Source organism: Apaloderma vittatum, unplaced genomic scaffold, assembly GCF_000703405.1.
Source record: "Apaloderma vittatum isolate BGI_N311 unplaced genomic scaffold, ASM70340v1 scaffold27701, whole genome shotgun sequence".
Lineage (NCBI taxonomy): Eukaryota > Metazoa > Chordata > Aves > Trogoniformes > Trogonidae > Apaloderma > Apaloderma vittatum.
Genome location: NW_009697806.1, coordinates 40,481 through 59,457, shown reverse-complemented (window position 1 = coordinate 59,457; position 18,977 = coordinate 40,481). Strand labels below are relative to the sequence as shown.

General features: G+C 48.6%; 1 protein-coding gene across 1 annotated transcript in view; it reads right to left on the bottom strand.

Annotated features, from left to right (window-relative positions):
* Positions 1-18,977, bottom strand: part of LOC104280206 (disheveled-associated activator of morphogenesis 1) — a gene marked incomplete at its 3' end in the record, with an annotated part of 50,688 nt that overhangs the window by 9,799 nt on the left and 21,912 nt on the right. The window contains exon 3 of the mRNA XM_009877781.1: positions 8,768-8,857. Coding sequence (XP_009876083.1) covers positions 8,768-8,857 — 90 coding nt within the window. The remainder of the gene's footprint in view (positions 1-8,767; positions 8,858-18,977) is intronic.

Sequence of the window (18,977 nt, the reverse complement as noted above, 5' to 3'; positions counted from 1 at the left end):
CAGGAATCAGCAGAGAGCAAGGATTCTTCTGAGATGTTAGAAAACAACAACAAAAAAATCTGTCCTATCCATGCTAATGCCAAACCTAATAAACCTGAAGGAGGTCCCACTGCCTGCCTCTGCATCACGGAAGATCATCCATAGCCATGCTCTGAACTAGCTTTTGCCAGCAACAAGTAGAACTGTCCCCATCCTGTCCAAATAGTGCTTAAACAAGGAGAAATATTCACCTGCATGGGAAAACCCAACACCCTCCCGAGCGGCTCGGAAGAGGATGCCCGTTTGCAGCTCTCTGATCAGTCAGAGCTTCCCACCACTAGACTGTGCCGAGAAACACCTGATGTGCCCACAGGAATCCTGGCAGCTGGTGTGTCCGCTCACGCCTAGCCTGCCGAAAGACATCCAGGTTGTCAGAACGATGCTCAGGAGTGTGGAGAAAGTGTCAGGGGGCTTGAAAAACAGAGGTATAATTTATATTTATGAGCAGAATGGAAAGGCACAAATTATCTCCTGGAGATGTCACTGGAGGTCCTCCTCATCACGCCAGGGTACCATCAGCATCCCTTACAAGGACGCTCCCTCTCCCACTAAGTGCTCCCACAAGTGACATCAAAGCAAGGTCCCCACCACGGCACAGCACCAAGACGTGTCCAGACAAAACCCAGAGAGATTTGGGCATGGAGTGAGATCCATGCTGAGGGATGGGGTGGGCAGGCTCATCCCATCTCCAAAAGACCTTCCTGCGTGGTGTGAACACCTGCGAGGCGGGCAGGGATCCGGACCTGCTGCTCATTTAGGGCTGAAAAGAAGCGGTGAAGCAAAAAAAATAAAGGTCTCCGGGGGGCGGAGGAGAGGCTGAACAACAAAACTGGCTAAACTGCTCATTTATAATTAACATGCTGCATTATAAATGTTTCCCTTTGCTCGGCTCCCTCGGGCTCTTGCATTTCCTCCCTGAAACCCCCAATTTAGAGAGCACTCTCAATTAAGTGCAGCAGAACTTCATTAATCCAGATGAGCAGCCGGGCAGGCTCGTCGGAAAGCAGCTTCCCAGGCAAAGGGGGAACCACACAATAAAGCAGGCAAAGATCAGGGCACGGGCTTCCCTCAGCTCGCTGCAGGACATTGCTCAGCGGTAATTACTGCGGCTAATGGTCTACAGCACACTGATAAGTGTCCTTCAGTTCAGTGGTGGTAAAGAAATCTCCTGACAAAGCGACCAGCCCGGAGGGAAGTGACTCACAGGGCTTTGCTGAGAGGCAGGAGGAGGGAGGAATCTCTGGGCCCCATGGGTTGATGGTTTCCCAGTGCACAGGGTGGGATTTTGGGGATGTGAGTTTTGCAGCCTGCCTTCAACAAGGGATACCCAGATGTGGGGCTGAGTACCGCCAACGTCAGCTCTCCAGGATGCTCCACTGCATCTCACCCAGCTGGCACCAGGCACACAAACATCCCTTATTCTTTTTCTTCTTTGAGCTGTCTTTAGGTCTTTGCTGTGTTTGCTCTCTTCTCAAGAAGCAAAGAAGTGAGGGCTGATCCGAACCCTGCTGACAAGCTGGTGCCACGCTGCGGCTTACTATGAGCTGCTCTTTTAGAGGCAGGCTGAGAGCTGTAATTGCGCAGTGCAGGGACAGGTATCCCTTCTCATCTGTAACACCTGCATCAACATCCCCCACTGTCCTCCAAGATACGGCCCTGTCACACACACATGCTCTGCTGCAAAAACTAGAAAACGCCAAAGCCATGCAGCCAAGGGCAATCTTTGCCCTGTTCCTTCCTTTGTTTCCCATTCGCTCCCCCTGACATCCCCTTCTTCCTTCCAGGGATCTGGCAAAAATACAAATCACACCAGCTGTGGCCCCGGCACCGCTGCACTCTCCCCTCGCCTCCACCACCCTGTTGTGTTCAACGCACAGGGCTGATGGATGCTGATGCTTTGCTGTTTTGCACCACAGTGGCAGTGTCGGGGGGGGGGGATGTTGTGGCATGAACCCGATCAACAAGCTCCTTCTCCTCCGTCAGTGCTGGGCACTGCAAGCCAAGCAGTGCCCAGTCAAGATGCCTCATTAGCGGGAGCTTTTCCAACCGAACGTCACCAATCTGCCAGCTCCAGCCATCTCTTTGCACTTTCCAGGGAGATTTCACACTCCTCAGCCCTGACACGTCTTGGTGACAAGCCTGACACTTCCACAGCCCATGTGCCTCCTCCTCGGGGTTTCAGCAGCTCCCACAGCCAGAAATGCCCTTGCTCCTCCCAGTGACCCTCCTTGGGACATCAGGCAGCAACACACAGGAGGCAGTGACGCTGCCAGCAGTGGCATGAAAGTGGTTGTCAGGCTGCTCTCAGCCATGTTTGGGCACCATTACTGACACCTGGAAGGTGTCAAGAAGCTCCACGAGCTTCTGCCCCTCTGACCTCCAGGAATTCAGCTGACGGGAGCAATGTACCCTCCCTGCTTGCAGCATGTTGCTGTGGCAGTGGAGAGAAGGATGCCTGTGAAGCTCCTCTGTGCTTTGTTACAGCTGCTTTGCTTCCAAATCAAGCCTCTGGCAATGGTTTTCAGGCACCCAGCCTGTGGGTGATGTCTCTGGCTGATCCAGCAGCCTCCTTCCCGCACCTGCAGCCTGTGGTGACGGTGATGGATCTGGACCTGCTCTGCAGTAACCGATCCCCATAGGGTGGGTGGCCTGATGTCCAACGTACCAGATTAGATTCTTCCAGATGAAACCAAGTCAGAAGGAAAGGGCTGGCTCGCAAACCCCAGACAGCCCTTTAGCCACAATGCTCGTGACTTTGATGGTTCTTCTCCCTCTTGGCTGGTCTGCCCCAGGAGAACTTCACACCAGCAGTCACAGCAAAGGGTTAAAAAAGCCCACCCTCTTCAGTCCACACTTGCTGCAAAACCAGAAGCAACCCCCTTTGTATTCACGCATCCTCCTGCCTGCATTTTTATTTTGCACAGTGCTCCCCACCCCTCCTTGCTGCTCCTTAACAGCCAAGAAAGGGAAAGCTGGCGGCAGCTGGCAGCCCACCACATTTCGGACACCCCCACTTCCCTCCTGTCATGGATGATCCACATGGATGCTGTTTGCAAGGTCAAAAAAGAAGCAGACAATGGTGCAGATGGATTTTAAACCTGACAGGTCTACAGTGTGCACCTAAATGATGCAACTAAAACCATTTCCCATGCAGAGATGCTGTGAAGGGCTGTAGTTTCATCAGATTTTCCCTGAGTTGAAATCTTGGGGTCTGAACTATCCCATCCCAGATTACTCTGGTTTTCCATATGCTAACACCCCCTATACCCTCTCCTTCACAGATACACAGATGCCCTGGTACGCTTTTCCCAGGGTTTAAAAATTATGCTCCTCATAAGCAAATATAGCATGACCAGATGCTTTTTGTAGTCAGCTGGTTCACTGTTTGAAAAGCTTTGCTTTAAAATCCAAAAGGATTGTTAACAGATGCATTTTTTGGCTGAAGAGGGAGAAAAATCTCGCTTAAACAAAACTGTGTCGAGATTGGAACTAAACAGGGAATTACCTTTAAAGATAAAAACTATAAACATTTCCTATTGAAAAATACCCCCAGCCATGCAAACAGCCACTTTCTCTAGGTCAGCCCAAGAAAACGACACCCGAGATGATATTTCAACTTGCTGCTGCAATAACCGTGGGTATATCTGGATGCTCAGGGCCGGGAAACATTTCTCGTCCATCCCAGGTGACCCAGAAGCACGGCAAAATATCAAAGTATTTTTTCCTCCTTCCCTTCACCAGCTTTTGCTCTTGATACTGCTACCTCAGGTTTTTGCCTGATGCTTTTTTAAAAAGTAAGTGATGCTTTTTAAATGAAGGAAATAGATGGAAACATAAGCCCCATGAAAATGCTGCAGGATTGAGCTACAAGTGGAAGAGTAGGCTGGAAAGCAAAGCTCTCTGGAGGGAGCGGGTGAAAGGCGCAGTTAGAGAGGAAAGAGGCTGTCTGTCTGGGAAAAATAGCATTACTGGAGAGCCATCACTCATTTCCCTTTTTATCATGCTTTCCCCCATTCTCCCGTTGCTGCCTTCTCCTAATATGAAGGTAACCTGGTTTTATATCTGATGCCTGAGGAAATTTTATATGTAAGCTTTGCTTGCTGGGAACAGCTTAACATTGCTGATAGCTCCACACCCAGCGTTAGCAATGCCAACGGGTTTTCAGCATGAGCTTAAAGTGTGCAGCATCACTTCGCATCCCTGCAGGTCATTTTTCCACTATCCCGGCTTTATAGATGCTCTGAGAGCTCATCCAAATCAAAAGGGAGGGGGGCAGCATGAGACCTGAGCTGGTTTTCACTACCACCTGGTTATTTAAGCTGACCTTCTGCCTGAACACCCCTTATCCACCCAGATTTTGAGGCTCATAAAACTTCCCTGCAAGCTGCTTTAACACCCTGACATTACGTACATGGGCTGGCAGGAGCCAAACCTCCTGCAATTAAGAGGTGCTGCAAACCAAGCGCCAAGTGTTAATTATTAACTCCCATTGGAGCGTGGCCTCCTGAGAAAGGCCATCCTGAGTCGCTCTCTTCCACCAAAGCAAACCAGCAGCCCAAGAAGCGGTAAAGCTGGAAACACTCCTGCTTCCTCCCTGTGCTTCCGAGCAATATCCTCTCCTGGAGAGCAGGGCCAGCAGGGAGTGGAGTATTTCAGGATGAGGTATGAAACGAGTCATCGTCCCAAAATACCACTTCTAAAAGCAGATTTCATCCCACTGTTAATGCATCTCCACCTGCGCATTTCCCTGCTTTATTACAGCCGTAGAGGGGCATGATGGCTTCAAAGAAGGTCTCTCCAATAATCTTTAAATGTCTCTCTTGACCCGAGCACTGCTCAGCTGCTGGATTTAATGCAGACTTCAGTTCCTGCTTGGGTTTTTACCGACAAACTCACTCTCTGCCCCCGCCTCTGAGCATCATGGGGTGATGCAGGAGGGATGGGACCATGAGGAGTTCATCCAGTGCATCCCCCTGCTCTGAGCAGGGTCAGGGCTTGGATCAGACCCAGCATCTCCACGGATGGAGGAGGACAAAAACCCTGCGAAGCCAGTACTGCAGGCTGGGATAAAAGCAGTTGCTTGCAGGGCAGAGAAACCAGGATACGGAGCTGCAGGGCAGGGGGAAATATTCCAAGGAAGGAAATATGATGGTTTTCCTTTATTTCCTCCTGACGAGCACTGCCAAGGCCAGGTGCTGCCAGGTCCCTTTCAAGGACAACCCAGCATACCAAAATGTCTCGTTCTGGTTACCTTTTACCAAATCTTGTCCATCACGAGAATATATAAAACATCCAACAACTGGGATGCACTCTGGAGAGATGAGTTTGGTGGATTGCACCGATGGCAAAGCAGAAATGCCAGATACTGCACATGGCAGCACAGAATACGCTGAAAGAACAGATATTCAGGTGCTTCCTGTGCTGCACACACCTTTGCCATTAGTGGAGGTGGGGAACTGCCCTAGCTGTGCAGGCTACAGCCACAGCACGGGGTATTCTGGAGCCCAGCAAAGCTGATTTCTGAGGAAAACCCCCAGGAGAAGGCTGGGCAGCATTTCTGCCTTGTGCTGCTCTTTTGAGGCAGAGCTCCTTGCAACTGGTCTGTGTGATTGTGGAGGGAAGCACTGCAACCAGCAGGAAAAGGGGGAATTCTAAAAATTAGGAATGTCCCAAACTAGGGCTTTCAGACTCAAAGTCTAACTGAAGTCTTCTGACTCTTAACAGTCTTTTTCCACTAGAAGCCAAAATTTGCAGCAGAGGAAAGAGCAAAGCTGCTGAGGGGACAATTTTTGGACCCTTGGTCATTCAGGCAGCTGCCTGTGACTGGTGTCCACCTCTGCCAGCCCCCTAGAACCCACTAGGTGAACCTGGGTGTTACTAGTATCTCAAGCAACAACTTGCTATTAAACACAGGCAGATCAAAGGCTTTGAGTGCCTCCAGAACCTCCACAAATCACTGCCACTCAGACTGCAGCTGAGGCAGGGAGGTAGGACCCCTGCCCTGTCTCTGTCTCCAATTTTCTGGCCAAAACCCAGCCATTGCTCTCAGCTGGAGAAACCCAGCCCCTCTCCTTAATGCCAGGCTACCATTTAAGTGATTTGTCCTCATAAAAACATAGGTACAGGAGTAAGATTTACCACGGGCCACTGGGATAGCCACTGATGTTTCTGTTGCCTACCAGTCCTCATCACATAGAAGAATTGCCTAGAGCCTGCCCTACACAGACATGTTTTCCAGCCCACATGATTCCTCATTTCCTCCACTGCTGCAGCCTCTGTTGATACAGTTCTGCCAATTTTTAATAAAAAACCATTTGTCTCCAGCAGCACACCTCCCTTGGAGCAAGCAGTGGCATGTATGCTCTGCAGATCACTGAGATGGCACCATGAGTAGGGAAAAAGTGTTTGAGAGGAGCCAGAGGAATGAGGACCAGAGCAGAACGGCTGCCAGGATCCAGCCTCAGATGGGTGCCTGCTCCAAGGACCTCTGAGGATGCCACGGGACACTTCTGTGTCTCCTTCTTCCACACCGTCCCAGCAGCAGGGAGTCTCTCAGAGTGGTTTTTAAAAACCTGTGAGTGCAAGGAGATTCTGGAACAGGAAAAGAGGCACCATCAGCCCTATCTAAACCCTTCCCCGGGAGATTAGATAGCATGTAATCTCCACTCACAATAATAATTACATGGCTTTGGTTGATTTAAGTCTCTGTTGCCTCCTGTTATCCAGACACACCGGAGCATGGAGCTGCTTATCCAAAAAGCAGCAATGAGTGAGCATCCCCTGCCCTTTTCTTGTTGATTCTGACCAGTGCCTGTAATTTGTTAACATCTCTTCTCCCCTCCAATTTAAATCTCGGGCATGGCAGGCCTCTGTTTAACAATAATACAGGGATTTCAGGGGTATTTATGAGAGGCTTAAAACTTAATCCTACATGAGCAAGGTAAGCCTGCTCTTGGCCTAAAACGCAGCTGGAAAATCTGATGCCATTGCTACAGCAGGAGAAAAGGCATTAATGGCAGTGAGTGCCCTTCGAGCACGGCCTAACTACTCCTGCTGCCAAGTTAGGGGACATGGTGATGGATTTGGGGAACTGAATCACAGAATCATAGAGTCATAGAATGGTTTTGAGATCAGCGAACGTGATCTCAAATGTTTCCAGGGATGGGGCATCTATCACATCTCTGGGTAACCTGTGCCAGGGTTTCACCACCCTCATTGGCAAAAATGTCTTACTTATATCTAGTCTAAATCTGCCCTCTTTTAGTTTAAAACCATTACCCCTTAGTACTACCACAACAGATCCTGCTAAAAAGACTGTCCCCATCTTTCTTATAAGCTCCCTGTAAGTACTGGAAAAGCCTTCTCTTCTCCAGGCTGAACAACCCCAAATCTCTCAGCCTGTTCTCATAGGAAGAGTGTTCCAGCCCTTTGATCATTTTTGTGGCCTCCTCTGGACATGGCCCAACAGGTCCATGTCCTCAACGGGGGGCATTTCCCTTGCAGGTCTCAGTGTCCTTCCATCTGCTTGCAAGATTGAGGATTTTTGCCCCGTTTTGGCAGTACATCTCTCAGGATCTCTGCTTTGGCCAGGGTTGGGAGAGAAAATGATTCCCAGAACAGACAGCTGGGACTAACTCCTACACCAACATATGGGGGGAAAGTTTTTCAGTTTACTGGGAGAAAAAAGAGTGATTTTGGGCACTCTGCAGGCTGCCAGCCCACAGTACCCCACACCACCTGGGCTTCTTTGCCCCAGTAGCAAAACAAAAAGTCAGTATATCTCAACATTGGGAAGACATCCGTGCATGCTTTCAGCTTGAGAAATGCAACCGTGAGGTCAGCATTGCTGACAGGACGTGTCACCCAGCGACTCACATTAACCCTTGGCTCTTATCAGCGGTATCTCAGTTACACCCATGAACCTAGAGCCCTTCTTCGCCCCAGGGGTGACACAGCTTCACCCTAAAAGCAACCTCTGCAACACCAGGTCAAAGCTCTCCCAGGCTGCGCTGTGAGGACACGCTTTCCATTCGTACCGTCCTCCAGGAAGAGCCAGGAGGAGGACAAAATGACATCTGAGTCTGTTTCATGGCAGCAAACTGGAAAGCCAGGGAAGGGGGGAGGCTTTTGGGCAGCCTGCAATCAGATCCTCAGCATAGATTGGATATCAGGAAAAAGTCCTCCACTGAAAGGGTTGTCAAGCATTGGGACAGGCTGTCCCGGGAAGTGGTTGAGTCACCATCACTGGAGATGTTTACAAGACGTGTAGATATGGTGCTTAAGGAGAGAGCATTGCTGGGTTAACAGTTGGACTCCATGACCTTAAAGGTATGTCACAACTTCAATGATTCTATGATTCTACGATCATCAGAGAAGAGCGGGGCCAACAGAGAAGAGATGGTGACTGGAACAGCCGCCCACCACTGCAATGCCAACCTCAGTGGCCACAGGGCTCCCTGTGGCCCTGCTTGTGCTGGCAGGGATGAGCACGGGGTATAGGGACACCTGGGCAAGTTGTGGGGACACCTCCTCCAGCCTGAATGGTCTAGGGAGGAAGGGCTCTGCATTTTGGAGACCAAAGGCCTTGCTTCCCCAGGGCCATCCCAAGGACTAGATGCATTTCTGTGACATCCCAAATCCCAGGAGAGCTGTGTTCCTCCCCACATCTCCTCCCCACCCTCCAAGGGAGGGAATCAGCCCCAAAACACAATACAGACAAGTCTCTTACTTTCTTCTTGCTGCAGTAGATCTGCCACTTCTTCTCCGCTGGCAGCGCAAACATGGCCTCTCTGTGCTTGTCCGTGAGGTCAAGTTCATCCTGAAAAGGGGGAAAAAAACCCCAAAATATATGCAATATGAGTACACGAATGGGTGATGGCACAAACACAACCCCCTAGATAAGCAGCACAGATCAATGCGGGGCCACCTCAACGCTAGTGGTCCTGTAGCATCTCCCCGTGACTATCGATTTGTGAGGGTGATGATGCCAATTCTCATCCTGCTGTTTCTGACCTCCCCCTGACTCCTCAGCTACAAACAGCTGCTGGGAGGACGGGGCCACAAACCTCTCTGCCTTGTTCCTCCCGGACATCGCCTTCATTGCTTTTGAAGGCAGAAGGTGTTTCAGTAAGGACATCCACGCGGTCGTTACAGCTGCCCACAAGATAATGTCACAGGGAGGATTCAGAACTCCAGATGACAGATTGCATCTACGACACGTACAGTGAAGAACAATGCAAATAGGACCTTTCTTTCTCACCACCATAGACAACTGCTTCACTGAGCATCCTGAGAGGTCCAGCACACTTCCGTCGCTGACATCAACACTGCATCAAAAATTGGGTGGTTTTTTTGGCTTTTGATTTGTTTTCCTAGAACCAAAAATAGAAAGCTCTTGCCCTAATATCTACAGTTCATAAAGAGGTACACCCTCTCCCACAAAAGTGGACTATGTATTGCCTGGCAGAGATAAAGCTGTTTACTGACTGAAATCTTTATTGGTTTATCAGATGTTATTTTAAAGGACTCATCCATTTTCGACTCGGAGGCTTGGCTAGCATGCATCCCTCCGCCAGGATGACCGAGTATTATCAAAGCCTCATCGCTTCCTGGTGCTAGATGTAGGTCAAAGCTTTTATCAGAGAACTAAATAAAACATTCAGGCAGGGCTGGGAGGCTTGTTGCTAAATCCCACATTGATCTTACAACCATGGATATCTCTTAAAATCACCTCCACTGATGACAAGCCTCATGCTGGAGGGGTGTTGGTGCCAGCAGTGGGAGTGATGGAGATGCTGCAGAAGGTCACAGGAGAGCCCTGCCATGGCCTCCAGTCAATTCATCCCACCCAGACAGTGGATTTAAGTAAGAGGATCCCCATTAAAAACTACACACTTAATTCCAGCAACTAAAAAAAGAAGAAAAAAAAACACCCCAAACCCCCAAGATATCACATAGAGACCTGTTAAAGTTTTCCTGCTTATCAACCAAAGCTGATACACCCTGGAATCCCAATCAAAGGTAAAAGCCCCATTTGGTGAAGACTGAGCAAGATGCCTTTGGGGAATGATAGGTCCCTGCATCAGCAAGCCAGCAAGCCAGTAAGCCATGAAGAAATCCAGCTGATCTAATTAGAGCTCACATTGCACCCAGCAGCTGAGGAAGGAAGGCTTCAGCTATCTTGTAGCCCAAACCCAAGCACAACAAGCAGCGATGGAGGGGTGCCGGTGATCCTGAACATCTCAGAAAGGCTTATACATCCCCTTCAGGTATTGACTTCACTTCTCAATTAAATTACTCCTCAAAAGGAAAGGTGTCATGAAGCTTTTTCCATTACGTATGCCTGGAGGACCTTTGCCTCTTCATTGACTTTTTGCCCCGTACCCACTGATGCTTCAAACCCCCACTCTGCACAGAGCTGATGCTAGTGGAGCACTGAAAGCAGACTTTCAAGACACCCTTACAACAGAAATAAACATGCTGCTGTGACAGAGATTTGGAAAAAAATGAGGACTGAGAAAGTCTGAGCCCAGTTTAAGACACTTCTCCCCCTGCATCCAGGGAGGAGAAGCCAGCCTAGGGATTCCTCCAATGAGCACTGCTTTCAAACCTCCCCATGTCCTTACAGTTTGAGAGGTCAGGGATTCATATCCAGCAAATTACGTCCTCCTCAGCCTTGGGCAGGTCTTGCTACTGTCCCATGCCTCAAAACCAAAATTGCACTCAATATCCTTCACTGTTGTCTCCTCAGAGTCGGTAAGACACCCGAGCTTTGCTTCAGCCTCAGTTCTGCATGTCTAAAGGTGGCCCACAAAATGACACCTGACACAGCGACCTGCCTGAAATTTAGCTCATTGGAACAGTACATCTGGGAGTGTGTGAGAAGACAAGGGTCTCCTGATGCCTGTTTACCTCAGCAGTGAGTGAGGGTTTGAGTGAAAGCAGTAAAGTGCTTCCACTGTGACCCTGCTTGCCTGCCATGTGAATCTGGGATTTCAGCATGAAAGCACCAACCACTTAGGTTCTTAGAGAAATATTTACTGAAGCTTTCAAAATACCTATACCCTAAAAATACAACTTGTGCAAATGTGAAGATTTATTACCCAAGGGAGAAAAAAAGTCTAAACCAAGCTGAAGCCTATGTGGGAGCAAGAAGGGATAAAGCAGAAGAACATACTAGGTGCTGGTATGTGACAGTGTGCAAACACATCCAAAAAAGGTGCAGAAATTCTTCTGAGCCCTACACAGCACATTTCGTTGTGCTGTATCACGCTGAACCATCACAGCCCTGCATCACTCAGCAACACCTACCTAATGATATCTTGCAGGATGCTTGGGAGAGGTGTTTAAATAAATACTATGGGGCACCCAGTGAATATGAAAATCCTCATAATCAAACAGTGACTAATGACTTAATTTGAGTTGTAACAGCGACTTAACTGTGAAGAGTCACGTCTTTGCCGGTTTTACATGTGTGGGGATTCCTGCACCCACATCCAGCCCTTTGCTTACGCTCACTGATGGCTATCTCAGTACTCCTCGGACCCAAGCAGGCTGCTCAGAAACTTCCCTTCAACCTCCAAAAGATCAAGGGACGCCAGGAACATCAGCCATTCTCTGGGGCCTGACAGACCACTGTGCAAACGCAGCTCTGACACAGCCTTTCGCAACTGCACGTTGGAGTCGTAGCGCAGCAGAGAAGCTGTGCCCAACCTCAAACACATATGCGCCTTAATTAATAATCATGAGCTCAATAATTAGGTGATTCTAACTGGCAATTAATTTTATAGGCCATTTGCAAGCCATGCACTCCCACTACAGCGTGTGAGGTTGGCTGCTGTTGAAGAGTGAGCAGATAACCGGTGGGTCGGTGTCCATCCCCTCCCACAGCCCTCACCACTCACTTTCATAGCTCTGCCCCTTCCACCTGGCTGCCTCCCACAGCAGGATTTGCCAACTTGGTTATTTTAAATATTTATTTGGAATCGGGTCAAAGGCATGTAAAGTAAGAGTCTCGTTTTGCTACCAAAAGGAAGTCTCTGCCCAGAGTGTTTTTACTGGAAAGAGATACTCTACTCTTAAATATTTATCCCGTACAGTTAAACTATTCACCTTTAGATTAGGAAACATGTTTCCACATTAAATCTTCATCTGAGTATGAATTTTTTAAAAAACTCGTAGGGAAGATTAGATTCTCGGCATGTATTTGTTATTTCTAGGACGTAAAACACTTCCGTGTGGCTTGCTTTGCCAACGGCTCTCTGCTCAAGCCAAGCAAACCTCCTCCTCTCTCTGAGCATGAACTTCAGTGAAGGCAACCCCACTCTGTTCTCCCAAAGCTACCCTAGAAACATGTGGCTTAGCTCAGCACGCTGTGAGCACAATTCCAAACAAGTTTTTATCAAGTGATTTATTCCTTTTTCTTGGAAGACAGACAGGGATGCTCAAGGGGAGATGTTGCAATCCTAGGCTGGCAGGCGGGTGGTATGAGGAGCCCAGGCTACTGGAGGTCCTCTGGTCCAACTTCCTAGTCAGGCAGGGATACCTAAAACCCAGGACCATGTCCAGACGGCTTCTGAATATCTCCAAGGAGGGACACTCCACCACCTCTCTGTTTTACAGCCACCATAGTCTCCAACCATCTCCCGAAGGCAGATCAAGAAGAAAAGCGAGGCACTGCCGCTGGAAGAAATGTTTCACCCTCACAGCAAAAAGGGCAGTAAGTCCAGTCCCAGACTCACAGCGCAGTCCTCAGTGCAAGCTCCTGTCCCTGCCACTTCAACCAGGCCACAACGGACGTTTTAACGAGCATCTTCCGCGGGCTGAGAGCCACAGGTTTTAATGGGGGCAACAGCAGGAAGCCAGCAGGATGCTGCTAGCAGATGCTTCAAGATCTCTTGACTTCAGAAATGACCTCCAGGATGGGTTCTCGGAGTGTTGCCCACCCACAGCAGCCATCGTGGACTCCTCTCCTACACCCCACAGGACCCACAGGTCTCATGGGCAACCAAATATTGTGCAAGAAGTAGCTGGGGAGTAGATATTAAGTAGGGAGGCAATTCCCTATACAGGGGTCTGCACCTCCCAAAATATCTTCAGAGGTTGTAGGAAAAAAGATGAAAAACTTTCAAGTCTTATACACCTTTCTGGCTGATAAATTGTGTAACAGTAATACATGGAGAAGATGGGAAAACAAGGAGGCTCTCCACTTCCATAATTGAAATAAAAATGAATTACAATTTTTTGGCTTGTTCTGGGTTTATATATACATACATATGTCTATATATACACAGATAGAAAGACACAGAAAGACATCACTGGATCAATAAATGACCAAAACTTGCAAGTAAATTTACTCTTGATGGATGAATACAGAGAATTTAGAAACTTCTGGGAGACTACAGCATGTAAAGACAAGATCGCCTGCATCCTCAAATGGAGCATGAGAGATCCCAGATTGCTCAAAAAAGAAAAAAGAAATAAACAAGTGGGAACTTTTTTGACAACTTTTGGTATTAACTGGTACAGCATGGTAATTAAATAATAAATAAATAACAGCCCGCTAAAGCCTGTATCAGCTTCCTCTCTCAGGGGTCACATAGTTTTTTCACTCCCTTCCAGGCATTCTTCTTCAAGTTCACCAATTGGATTTATCCCACAACGCTGCAGTGTCAAGGGAAATGGCAATCAGCGTTTTTCCCCCCGTACCTTATCTACTCCTCTGCAGCGCGAAGGCACTGCCCGCCCGGCCAGCTGCCCGCCCGCCGCTGCCAGCCCCGACCGTGATAAACCTCCCCCCCAGAATCCATCTGACTTGGCTCCTTAGTTTCTTTTCATGCTGTTTTGTTATAGAAACAGATTTATTAATCAGTCGCTCTGATAGGGCAAACAACAACCGCCTTCACACGCATCCAGGAGCTCCTCCGTCTGCAACATTTATTCAGGTGACTACGATTCTCAGCATATGCAGATCTATCTCAGGGTTTGCTTTTTGTTTATTTTCTTTTTTTAAATAGGAAGGTTGGGAATGAAGTCTTCTATTTTTAATATTAGCAATAAAATTACCTCCTCCCTAGCACACATCTTTTCAGCCACAGGACCCTGAGGACTTAAAAACAACGCCTCAGACAAACTGACCCCCATCAATACTATCACTGTGTATTTTTAGTTTACCCACGACGACCTACAGCTGGAATTACAGCAAATGAACAAAAATCATCTATTCATATTTCTCAGTGATTATGCATAACAGATAGAAGATTTTTATTAATTTTGCCTTTATCATGTAATGATTTTTTTTTATAAAGGAACTTGCTTACAGCAAGGAGTGAGTAGCAGCAGCAAGGAGTAACACGTAAGCACTTCAGAGTGCTTATGCCTAGTCAACCCCTTCCTACATTGAATTTCTAGTCCCAGATTGTAAGAGAAAAGCCCCCTACCCATCCTGCTCTGCAGCTTTCAGTTATTGACCTGAACGCACTGGACAGATGTAAATAAAATATGTACTCCTTTCTTCTGCTTCAGGAAAGATTATGGCCATCAGTAGCTGATTTAGCTTTTCAATAAACTCCAGCTGCAGCTGGTTCATGTCCCTATCAGTTCAAATAGCTAACTAAGGCAGACAGCACGTAATGCTTTAATATGATCTAATTTAATCCATTATTTTAATAGGGTGAAAGTTTTAGGTGTTCATATTCTGATACCAGTGTATTTTAAAAGAGAAGTATTCACTTGGATTTTTCAATCTTTTCTGTTGTACTATGTATCTACAACCACATATGTATTTTTTTTTTAATTTGTTCAGCTCAGCCTTCTGTGACCTTTTCACCGACATCATCTGGAAAACCTTTCTCCCATTTTAATTAACACAGGGTACTTCGCCAGCCTGAGTTATTGATCTACACAATGTTATCCCGAAGAGCACTCTCTGATTTAGAAGCCCTGCCTGCGTGTAGATCGTGAGTGTGCTTTTCCCACACAATTGTACATAAACCATGAAAACAAAAAGAAGACTACTGCGATAGTTAAAATGGATTAAATCCAATCAACCCAGCTCGGCATGACTGGTGGGTGCACCTCCTACCATGATAAAATACAGAACTGGCAAATAAATAATAAGGTTTCAGATGTGGATTTCCCTCCTGTTTACAGACTCAAAGAAGTGGCTCCCTTTTCAGTTTTTAGGACCCACCTCTGCTGCTGGCATCCCTGAGAGCAACTGAAGTTGGAAGTCAAGCCACGAGGTCAAGTGTGGCTTCAGATGTCCCCTGCCTGACAAGGGATGCTCATGCAGGAAAGCTGTGCATGGCTGGTCTGGGGCTAAAACTGCTCCAAGGTTTCCCCAGACAATGACCTGGGAAAGGCTTCAAAAGGGGGCTGGACGGGAATCAGTTGCCGCAAAGTCCCACATCAACTTGATCCCGAAAGCTTCCCCAGATTTCCCATTCTGCGTGTCGGACCCGAAGGATGCAGCTGAAGGAAGAAGGAGCCAGCTACAGCCTGATGCTGATTGGCAACATAAGATGGAAAAGGTCTCCTTGCATACTGGTGGCTTGGATGGGACAAGCAGTCCTCATTTCCCCACAACTCTGGCTTTAGTCACACCCGGCATCCTAAAGTACTTTTTAAGAAATTAATCGGGTGCAAAGCAGAGTCACCCTGTGAGGAAGCAATTTCTGAACAGCTTTCGTTTGCATCCGACAATGGATTCCCAGCAGGAGTGCCTCCTGGTGATGAAGCACAACCCATGTGCTGTTCAGTCCTGCCCATAACTCCAGCAACACCCCCCAGCCACCCAGCAATCAGGAAGAAGACCACTGCTGGAGCAGATGCCCCTTCCAAAGAGGCTGATAACCTCTGTGGTGACCTGTGCCAGAAACACTTGGAGCCAATGCAAGCCAAAAAACCTAAATGCCCCAATTAAGATCACCAATGCGTTACCGAATGAGCTGCCCAGGCATCTCCCAGGGATGTGGCCTCCTCTTTTATGAAGTGCAAAGTGGAAAGCATTTAGCAGGTAGATCATATAATTTTTCCACTTGAGCTGCACTTCTCTGGGAAACAAAGGGCTTTCTTCTGAGCTCTCTGCCTTCAGCAGGGGTTCACATTGTGCTATAACATGGCTACTTTGTAAAATTATGGGTCAGGAACAGCATGGTTTTTGAGTAAGCCTCCACGCTAGTTTGTAACTGTAACAGATACCACAATTACACGAAGGCTTCAAGTGAAATACAGCGTTCCTCCGAGGATTACTTCATTCAGGTCCATGGAATGCGTGTAGGCAGAAAATTCTTATTTTCTCACTGAGTAGGTGTGCAATTTCTCTATTAGATGCTTACTTATCAAAATATACATTTAAGAAATTATCTGTGAGGGTGTAGCACCACGGGGTGATGGAAACAAGTGCCGTGAGCCTCGCGCTGGGCTGGGAGCGTGGCAGGTCCAGGCTGGCTGCATCTAATGAGCAGAACCTGACAGAAGCCCGGCAAAAGTGTCCACGCAGTTCCCTGCAGAGTGAATTCAAAAGCAAACATTACCAAATCACTTGGGTTTCCTCCTTAAAAGCAGTTCATAAGCTCAAGGGAGCCTTGAGCTCTTGAAAGATGATGGTGGGATGGTCTCAAGAGCTACTTGCTGCAAGCCTGGTCCTGGACAGAAAGGGGTGTTTCGTCCAGGGCACAAGGGCTATTCCAATTGTATTTTTTTCTGGGTACCAACTGCATGCTTTTCTTTGCAGATATAAGAGAAAATGGCTTCAGCCACCTTTCAGTGGTTCTCTAAATCCCGAAGTTTTTTTGCTGCAAAGACCAGGCAGCAAAAACGACAGCTGACCTGCAAGCATGAAATGCAAAGCTTGGCTTTGCAGCTGATCCTTCAGCTGTTACTTAAAAGCCGTGTTGTTTTGCAAGGCCCAAAACCTCATACTTCCTGCTTATTGGATTAGAAACTGGGGGAAAAGCACATTACTTAAGTTCCTAAGTAAAACTGGATATGGCTAGCAAAGAGTTCCCAACCTGGCACTGTTATTAACACGTAACGGCGCTCACATGGAGTGCACCACCGCCTTCCCCTAGCATTGGGCTTGTCCTCTGCTCCCTGTTCGAGTAGCACATAAACCAGCAATCATCCTGGCACGATGAGAGGGCAGGAAGGCTCTGTGGGACAGTTACACACGGAGCATCTTACCTAAGAACCCCGCGTTGTGAGCCACAATCTGATCACCCGCCATGAAGCGCTGCAAAGGCAACACAAAACTGCTCTCTGTGAGGGAGGATGCTATCTCCTAACAGAGAGCATCCAAAGAGCAGCTCTGATGAAATGCATCAGCTTTTTTTTGTTCCTCAGACTCCCAAGTTTCCACCACTTCAATAAAGCAGCAGGGAGGGATGGAGCAGCCCTCCATATGGCAGGAGGGAAAGCATAAAGCCCAGCGCTTTGGAGTGTGTGTGAGTATCTCCCCTCCAGCAGATCCCAGCGACGGCAGTCGCTAACGCCGTGCAACATCAGCGGGCAAGGGTCTGCACCCGTCCGGAGCCCAGGAGGCTGGGGACACTGCACACCCACTCACCTCCTGGTGTCACCTCCCCAGGTCTCCAAAAACCTTGTTGGCTGCCAGCCTCTGGGTGGAGGGACTCAGGGAAGGTTACCTGCTCTGGTTTCCTAGGCTAAAAATGAGCTGCTGCACATCATGGGTGGGATGCAGGGCTACATGGCGGCTGCTCTAACCTCTTCTGCATCGCTAACAAGTCAGAGGTGAAAAGTCTGAGAAGCCCAATTGGTACTATTAACTGGAATTTCCTCAGAGCCCAGGTATTTGGAAGAAAAGCCTCGAAGGGCGGCCGGGGCAGCAACTCCTCTGAGCCCTCCCCTCCGTCGGCAGAGATGCAGGCTGAGAGGGAGGTGCGAGACCAGGGGCAACACCTCATGCTCCAGGGACAAGCAGTGTCCATGCTGGACCCGGCAGCTCCTCCGAGCTTCCAGGTGATGCGAGAAGTCGTCGAAGCATCGCTCTCGTACTGCTGGGATGGGGACACCGATGCGACCTGCCCCAGTGGGAAGAGAGCCAGTGAGGGGTCCTGGGTCATGCTGGTGCTCCCGCTGCCCTCTCTGGACCAAGCTATTCAACCCCCCTGTGTCTCCAAACCCCCCCAGCTAGTGCACGTCCCGCAGGGCCGATGCACACCACCACACACAGAGCGTTTCATTACAAACCTCGGAGTGACAAGGAGTGTTAAGCAGATATAAAGGACATCAGTTATTTACCCATCTGGTGGAAAGTCTAGTTGCTGGCAGAAAATAGAGAGGATTGTTACGGCAAGATCTACCATATGGCACCATTATGTGGAGCTTTGCAAGTGCTTTCTCCGAGCGTGCAAGCGAGATTTCAGCCTTTGAAGAAATGCCGTATTGTTAGCCTGGATATGCAGGACCCTCTTGAAAGAAGCCGCGGCAGATGGCACAGCTTTGTTCGCAGGCAGCTCGTGCAACACCAGATATTCCCCCTTGCCGGGGCTGAGCACCACCACGACACAGCAATGCTCCTGACGTGTCATATGGGAGGACTGATGGCTCCTGAAACTCCTTAAATCCGATAGATGTCTGCGGGTACCATGCTGCTGCTCAAGTCCCAGGAAGCAAACACCACTGACCCGAGCCAGTGGGGCACATCGATGCAAGGAGAAGGAAATTTCGAAGCCTTGTCCCAGCCAAGGGAGCTGCAAATTAGTAAATCTTCCTGAAATACTCTGCTTTTGTCTGCACCTCCCTGCCAGCACCTGCTCCTCCCTGGGTGGCTGAGCCTGGCCAGAGCCCCGGCAGGACAGCGGACAAAGAAAAGCCTTTCAGACGGGGCCGGGGCCTGCTTGAGCGACATCCCAACAATACCACGACGAAAACCCATTCAGTCCAGGCAGGGGGAAAGGAAGGGAAAGGGAAAAGGT